Consider the following 8,277-nt stretch of genomic DNA (forward strand, 5'->3'; position numbering starts at 1 on the left):
ACAAGAGTCTGCTCTTTAAACTCATCTCAAACGGTTCGGAAGATAAAGACTCTGAATTCTAACCCTGAAAAAACATGTTTCAATTAATTCAATCAGTTTTTTCTCCGTTTAAAAAGTCAAAAGGAAAATAAAAAATCAAACCAGCTTTTAAATATTCAGTGCCTTTGAGAGTCTGAAAACAACTGCATTAAATATTTAAATGTTTTGTTGTTGGGTTTTTTTTTATGAGAAAAAAAAGTCTGTTTTTTCAGGGATTAAAAAGTTCAAAGTGAAATTTTTTAAAAACATTTCAAATTCAAAATCTGATGAAACAAATGATCCTCATAGAACGGATCTAAAAAAAATATATATATATATCAGAGAGAGAATCAATACTTTTCTCAGCCAGTATTGATATGTTGGTATTGACACGCCCCATATATATTTTTGGATCCAACTGTCAAATGTTTTGTGACAATTTTGACAGAAAAAAACAACAAAATTCCGTCACCAAAAAATATTAAAATACTGTAAAAGTAAAGATGGGTTCTCCCTGAAGCGCTCACCGAAGTGTCCTCAGAGTCGGAGGTCTGGGAGGTGATGACGGCGTTGAAGCTCGTGGGAGTGACCGGACTCAGCTTCTTCCTCATGGCTCTGATCTGCAGCAAGGCTCTGAACGCTGCCACACACAGGCACAAACGTGTATTACACCCTCTGCTCCTCTACATCAGAAGAACCCTCCTCCGGGCCTCATGTTTCCCGACAGGTTTAACCCCGACAACACTCAGCAGTACAGTACAGCAGACCCTTTAAACGAGGGTGAGCAGAACAATCAAACGTTCCAGACGTAATGGAGGCAACGTTTCAGTGGAACGTGATGGGATTTCACAGGAGAAACTGGGATTCACCTCGGAAAATCACAATATATGAAAAGTCCAGGTTTCATCAAAGTAAAAGTCTTCATGTGAGTGACATCAGAGCTGCTTTAAACTGGATTTTATTTCATTTAATTATTTAGAAGGAGATTATGACCGACCCTAAACCTGTTTCATGAAAATTGAATTTTTAGGTTCTACTGGACAAATACTCACAGTAACAACAGCGCTTTCCTATATTTTATTATTTTTTTAACTTTTTGAAAAACTTTTTTCATACTTTTTGTGAAGCTCAAATACAATTTTACAGCCAGAAATTAGCATGTTTCCATTCTTTGTATTAGAAATGCAAAATAACTTCCATTTCTACCCAATAAATAGTGAATTGCTTATTTTTAGTCGTTTCATAAAATCATTAGGTTTGAAGTCAGTTAATCTTTGAAAATGTGTTACGGTTGACTTCGTTTCGCCTCCGGTTGCCTCTCTGTTCTGTAATCCTGAACGCTCTGACGACAAGTGTGTAAAGCGCGTGTTGCAGTTCCTTACGCAGCCTGCAGATGGGGCAGCAGTTGGCCTGGTAGCGGAGGGTGTCGGCGCAGGCGTTGCACAGACACAGGTGTCGACAGGGAAGGATGAGCGTGTCTCGGACGTCGGAGAGACAAACCACACATTCGGCGCTGTTGTCGCTGATCTCGTCCTCCGACACCTGCAGGCACAAAAAGCAGAACCGAGTCACGTTTTCACCTTAAACGTCTTTGAGGTGATGGGTGAATATGTATTGTCTGGACGTTTTTAAGACTCCGCCGTCGCCCCCTGCTGTCTCCGAGCGGAAAACCAGCAACACGCTCCAGTATCGACACCGTTTTGAGTCCCACCTTGGATTCTTGGCTGTTGTATTTGTTCTTGATGCCGTAGAGCTCATGTCTCATTTACAACTTTTTACACAGAAAAAACCTGTGTTTTTGAAAAATGCAACAAAAACGTGACAAAAAGTGATAAAATGTGAGAAAAAGAGATAAAAAGGTGAGTAAAAGCAACAAAAATGTGACAAACAGTCACATTTGCAACAGGAATTTGACAAAAAGTGATAAAAAAAACGTGACAAAAGGCAACAAAAATGTGGCAAAAAGTGATTAACAACGTGACAAAAAGCGTGAAAAAAACGCAATCATGAAACATTTACCGACATCGACCCGAAGACAAATTCTCCTGAGAAACCCTCGCTCTTTTTCACATTCCACGACGTAAAATGTTTTTGTGTGCGATTATACTGACTTATGATGATAAAGTCTGTTCTCTGACAATGTATTCACACAAGGGGCCTGCAGGGGGAGCTCTAGCGTTACTTAAAGGACACATATTAAACAAACTTTTTAGCTCCTTTAACCACGTTTCACTTGTTTTCCTTCTCGCTTACCCTCTTAAGTTGTATTTAGAGAGAGTTGTGCATGTTTGAGTAGTTTTATTCTCCTGCATTCAAGACGACATCGTTCCGACAAGCCACGTTTTCACAGATCCAACAGAGCGTCGCGGTTTTACATCAATATTGTATCAAAATATAGAACAATGTGCCACGGAGGTCACAGATTACAACTGTGTAGCGTGTGTCTTCTTCAAAGTAACAGTACGGTTTGTTTCTGGAATTCTGTGATAAAATATTATATTGCTTTCATTAAGATTTTACTTTTCTGTTGCCGTTCGTCCGGTAACTGGATTTATTTTTTTGCGGGGACAGGGGGTAGGTTAACTCAAGCATTTCCGACACCGATACTTTGGCTTTGAGTATCTGCAGATGGATCACTCTCCTCAAAACTGCATCATCGTGTCATCAAAACAGGTTAATAATACCATAATAACATGCTAATAATCACTTTACCGCAGCAAAATATTGTAAAATAGACTCGACAGTGACGTCTTTAGGTTTTGACCTTTAAAATGAAATGTCACATTATTTACTGAGTTGAAGTTGGATAATTGGAGCACGGAATCGGTATCGGACGATAGGGAATTGATACCGCCACGCGCTCCGGTATCGACGCCGTTTCGAGTCCCACCTTGGATTCTTGGCTGTTGTATTTGTTCTCGATGCCGTAGATCTCCTGCAGGAGGTAGCTCACGCCGTCCACCACCTGCTTCTGTTTGAGAGGTTTCACACAGTAGCTGCCGTCCATGTGCTGCCGACGCGAAAAACACAAAACACACTTTAAGGACACGTATTCTGCATCGTTTGTCGTGTTCTTGTCCTTTAAACTGTTCCTTCACTTTGGGCGTCTCATGTTTTGGAACTTAAAAAATCGTGTTTGTGCTGAAAAAAACGCACGCCAATTTCTCTCAGGACGTGGCGTTTGCGCGGCCAATCTATTGGCCTCGGAGGGGAAATAAGCGAAAGCTAGCTTGCCACAGCGCGCTAATGTAAACGCGCTGTAGCTAAATAGGACTCCAGCAGTGTATTGACGAAGGAACGACACAGGAACATGACTGAAAGCTTATATAAAAGTACATTTTGGAAAATACGCGCGCAACGCTTCGTGTCATTTCCTGCCGAGGTCCAAACGCTTTTCGAGAGTGAGAATCTTTACCTTTTCAAACGTGGCCAGCAGGATGTGAGAGTGGCCCATGTGTTCTGTGGAGTAAACATTGGACATTAGATAAGACAAAACAATAAAAAAAACAAAAAGAGAATTGACCTCTTGAACTCACCGTCCCCCTCGTCGACCACGGCCTGCACGACCATCGGGAAAACCTCTCTATCCGCGTCAAACACCAGCTGCGGAGGGAACACACCGCACGGACGTTAAGATGAGCGTTAGCGTAATAAAAGCAGACGCAAAGGGCGTGGCGCTGACGGGTTTCCGGGCGTCGTTACCTCCTCGTCGGCCCACTCGCTCAGGTTGACAGAGTGCGACGGCAAACAGAACTGCTGAGAAATGCCTCGCTTGAAATGGACCGTCTCCGTCTGAAGAGCGGCGTCCTGAGGCAAGTATCTGCGGCGGGAACGAGAGGTGAAAATGTGACAAAAAGCAACACAAATTTTACTAAAGCAACACAAATGTGACAATAGGCAACACAAATTTGACAAAAAGCTAAAAAAAATTGACAAAAAGCAAAAAGAATGCGACAAAAAGTGATACAAATTTGATTTGTTTCTTTTACGAGTTTTTACCCAGAAAAAAACAACTCGTGCTTTACTCTTTTGTGTGTTTCAGTCACTAAAGATTGCGGTTTAAGTTTTTTTTTAATGCAAAAAAACGTGACAAATAGTGATAAAAATGTGACAAAAAGTTATTTAAATGTGACAAAGAGCAACAAAATTTTGACTTAAGTAACAAAAATTTGACAAAAAGCAACAAAATTTGTCGAAAAGCAACACAAGTTTGACAAAAAACTAAAACAATTTGACAAAAAGTGATAAAAAGGTGATTCGTCTGATTTATGGCTTTTTACACCGAAAAAAACAACTCGTGCTTTACTCTTTTGTGTGTTTCAGTCGTGGAAGTTTGCGGTTTATGTTTTTTTAACAATTCATCAAAAATGTGACAAAAAGTGATACAAATGTGACAAAACGTGGTCAAAATTTTATTAAAATAGATCAAATGTGACCAAAGCAACAAAAATGTGAAATAGCAAAAATAAATTGGCAAAAAGCTAAAAAAAATTGACATAAAGCAAAATAATTGACAAAAAACAACACAAATTTGACAAAAAGTAACAAAATGTTGACAAAAAGCAACCAAAAAATTGCAAAAAGCTAAACAAATTTGACAAAAAGCAACAAAAATTTGGCGTAATTAAAAAAAACTTGATTTGTCTCATTTACGACTTTTTAACCAGAAAAAAACAACTTGTGTTTTACTCTTTTGTGTGTTTCAGTCGTTGAAATTTATTTATGTTTATGCTTTTTCAAAAATGCAACAAAAACGTGACAAAAAGCAACAAAAATGAGACAAAAAGTGATAAATACATGACAAAAAGCAGTAGAAGAAGTATCGTTTGGTCGCGGGCGTCGTACTCACAGTGGAACTCCGTTGTGGAACTCCTCCGTGGCCTGGTAGTAGACGGTGATGGCGACCTGAGTGTCCGAGTCGAAGGTGAACTCCACGTTGTAACAAGCTCTGCTCTGATTGGCCGCCTCATCGCCCGACAGCTTTAAGTCCTCATTGCATCTGAAGGGTAAGTCAAAGTGCAGGTCTCAGGGATCCAAACTGGACTGGTCCCGGGACCCGGAGACGGAAAAGACTTACCGGACGAGCCGGAGCGTGTCCTTCCTGATGTTGATTAAACTTCTCAAAGTCTTCACAGGTTCATGAGGAGGCGGAGCAGCGTACGGGAACTAAAAAGGAGAAAACACACCCACCGTTAGTCCTGGTTTAGTCTAGTTTTAGTTCTCATTTCGTGTCCGGTTTAGTCTCGTTTTCATCCTGTGTTGCAAATGTTTACTGTATTTTCCGGAGTACAAGTCGCACTGGAGTATAAGTCACATTTTTGGGGGGGAATGTATGTGATGAAATCCAAGAACAAGAACAGACGTTTCATCTTGAAATGCAATTTAAAATAATAACAGATTATAGAACATGGTGAATAGGTGTACGTATGCTAACGCTAACACCTTCAGCTACATGAGGCACAGACAGAACTGTGGTAAGTGTCTGGTATGTTAACGTAACATATGAACAGTTATTCAGATAACTATAGCATAAAGAACATGCTAACAAGTTTACCAAAGCATCAGTTTTACCCCAAATCACTAAATCCACTGAATTCTTCTTCCTCTGTGTCACTTCTAAACAACTCCACAAACTCCAGAGGAAGAGGAAGTTCAGATTCTTCTTCTGCGTCGCTTAGAGCCTAGAGCGCCCTCTTGTGGTTGTCAGTCTGAAAATAATGAATAACATCACATACAAGTCGCTCTGGAGTATAAGTTGCACCCTGGCCAAAACTATGAAAAAAGGTACCACTTATAGTCTGGAAAATACGGTACTCACTACTTACGATGATACGGAAATCCCTGTCGCAGTTTAATCCACTGTGTGCTGTGTGTATATTTTTAGGACTGAACCAGGCCCTGATTCCCTGCCGTCTGTGAAAAACGTGAGACGAGCACTTTTTATTCAAACCTCAGCAGACGTGGGCGGAGCAAAGAGCTGACAGGACCGACAGGGTCAAGACCGAGATCTGACTGCGTTTTCTTTTTGGCTCCGGAGCGTTTCTCTTGACAGCAGAATGCAGCCTCATGCGGCGCGAGTGACTGGCGTCAAGAGAAACGTGACAGATGTGTCTTAAATCCAATCCAAACCGCACCCGAGTTATACTTTTCAATGACGAGGCCGATCTGAGCAATTCACAAAGTTTGGTAATTACAAGTTTGTGCTGCTGTGAGATGGGTAAAAATGACTAAAAGCAACAAAAATGTGACTAAAAGCAACAAAAATGTGACTAAAAGCAACAAAAATTTGACTAAAGTGACAAAAAATTTACAAAAAGCAAAACAAAATCGACAAAAAGCAACAAAAGCTTGACTCAAAGCAACAAAAATGTGACTAAAGCAACAAAAAATGTGACTAAAAGAAACAAAAATGTGACTAAAAGCTAAAAAAATTTACTAAAGCAACAAAAAATTTACAAAATGCTAAAATCATTTCACAAAAAGCAACACAAAATTTACTAAAAGTAACAAAAATGTGACTAAAGTAACAAAAATGTGAGAGAAAGAGATAAAAACGTGAATAAAAGCAACAAAAAGCAACAAAAAGCTTTGCCAAAAGCTTGACTGACACTTTTTAATCCTGATCTGAGCAAGTCACAAAAAGACGTTTAGCAATTTCAGTCTGTGTGTGAGGGGCGTGGCTAAAGCTAGCGTGCACAGGAACAGTTTTGCCTCATTTCTTTGACTTCTCTCAAAGCCTCTACGCCGCGTTTGAACCTCTCTTTATGTCTTTGGATCATGTCAGACGCATTATGACCTGGAAATATCAGATCTTGGCTCTCGACAAAGGAGTGCCGTGCGGCCATAAACAGGAAACGGCTGTTGCTAACGGGCTTTGCTAGCTTTGTGTCGTTAGCATCAGTGGAAACACGGCGCTTTAGCACGAGATCAAGTCAGAGTTTGTGTTTCTATCTGCGTTTTACCGTCTTTTGAGTTTGTGAAATGCGATGAAAAACCTGCTAAACGCACGTTCATCTTACATTAGCTGATTGGGGGAATTCATCCTTTCAAACCGTTTTATCGTCCAGTTATTCTGACGATTAGATTGAGATCAGTTCCGCAGCTTTAAAGGTCAGAGTCAACCTGAACCTGGCGCTCGTTGCGTTTTGAGCCCGACGCGCAGGGCCGGTCGTAGCTAAACATCGCGCGGTTTGTTTGCTCGACGCGCTCCGCACAGGGAGAGGTCTGTAGTCAGATTCCCCCGGCGCTGACCGCATCCTGCAGTCGTAAAAGGCCAAGTCTGACGTTTCGCTGAGAAAATATTGACCGAGGGGGAGCGAGACGGGCGGAGTCCATGTGTTACTCTGGTCCAGCCCTGAACGTAAACAGACTTTCACAGGAGCGAGAGGATTGATGAACGTGGGTTTTCTCGCGATCTGTACGTTTAGCCGGCTCATTCTGGCTCTGTGTTTTAGCGAAGGAGGAGCTAAGCACAAGATCGAGCTGATTGGACAAGAAAGAAGTCAGACGCAGACGGCAAACAGCGAGAAACACAAAAGAATAATTCGTCCCCAAACTCTGACTTGATCTCGAGCTAAAGCGCCGTGTTTCCACTGATGCTAACGACTATGTGAAGCCTTAGCGACAGAAAGATAGCACAGCGCGTTAGCAACAGCTGTTTCCTGTTTATGGCCGCACGGTACTCGCTTTGTCAAGAGCCACAATCTGATATTTCCAGGTCATAATGCGTCTAACATTAGCATTAGCATTAGCATGACATAAAGAGAGGTTCAAACGCGGCGTAGAGGCTTTGAGAGAAGTCAAAGAAATGAGGCAAAACTGTTCCTGTGCACGCTCGCTTTAGCCACGCGCCTCACATACACATACTGGAATAACTAAACAACTTTTTGTGATCGACCTCAAGTGGAAAATTCAGTCACGCGTTCGCCAATTTTTGTCACTTTTCTGTTGCTTTTAGTCATGTTTTAATCACTGTTTGACGCATTTTGTTGCTTTTTGTCACATTTTGTTGCTTTTAGTCAAATTTTAGCCACACAAAGTTGAAACCACTAAACATCTTTTTGCAACCTGTGAACAGTTGCAGGAGACGGGTTTAAATGGCTGATTGAGACTTAAATGAACTCGTTTTTTTGGCGAGGACGAGAGCGATGAGCTGCATCGTCCCGGATCACCACGGTTACGTAACGGCACAGATGGAGCCGCGTACTGAAATATCCAAATGGATCAGACAGATTGGAGGGATTTACCATGAAAAATAAC

At 41.3% G+C, this 8,277-nt stretch overlaps 2 protein-coding genes across 3 annotated transcripts in view; one reads left to right on the forward strand and one right to left on the reverse strand.

The window, feature by feature from the left end:
- The window catches only part of lhpp (phospholysine phosphohistidine inorganic pyrophosphate phosphatase), a 420,402-nt gene that overhangs the window by 337,621 nt on the left and 74,504 nt on the right, over nucleotides 1–8,277 (forward strand). The gene's annotated exons all lie outside the window — the stretch shown is intronic.
- Nucleotides 1–8,277, reverse strand: part of rnf157 (ring finger protein 157) — a 33,992-nt gene that overhangs the window by 21,151 nt on the left and 4,564 nt on the right. For both annotated transcript variants that reach the window (XM_072456286.1, XM_072456287.1), the window contains exons 3-10: nucleotides 5,096–5,184; nucleotides 4,868–5,017; nucleotides 3,721–3,838; nucleotides 3,555–3,621; nucleotides 3,434–3,477; nucleotides 2,909–3,028; nucleotides 1,401–1,560; nucleotides 546–658 (exon numbers count right to left, since the gene is read on the reverse strand). In XM_072456286.1, coding sequence (XP_072312387.1) covers nucleotides 546–658; nucleotides 1,401–1,560; nucleotides 2,909–3,028; nucleotides 3,434–3,477; nucleotides 3,555–3,621; nucleotides 3,721–3,838; nucleotides 4,868–5,017; nucleotides 5,096–5,184 — 861 coding nt within the window. The remainder of the gene's footprint in view (nucleotides 1–545; nucleotides 659–1,400; nucleotides 1,561–2,908; nucleotides 3,029–3,433; nucleotides 3,478–3,554; nucleotides 3,622–3,720; nucleotides 3,839–4,867; nucleotides 5,018–5,095; nucleotides 5,185–8,277) is intronic.

The sequence above is a fragment of the Eucyclogobius newberryi genome, unplaced genomic scaffold (genome assembly GCF_026437365.1).
Source record: "Eucyclogobius newberryi isolate DKJ021-1_F unplaced genomic scaffold, fEucNew1.0.hap1 SCAF_20, whole genome shotgun sequence".
In the NCBI taxonomy this organism is placed as follows: Eukaryota; Metazoa; Chordata; class Actinopteri; order Gobiiformes; family Gobiidae; genus Eucyclogobius; species Eucyclogobius newberryi.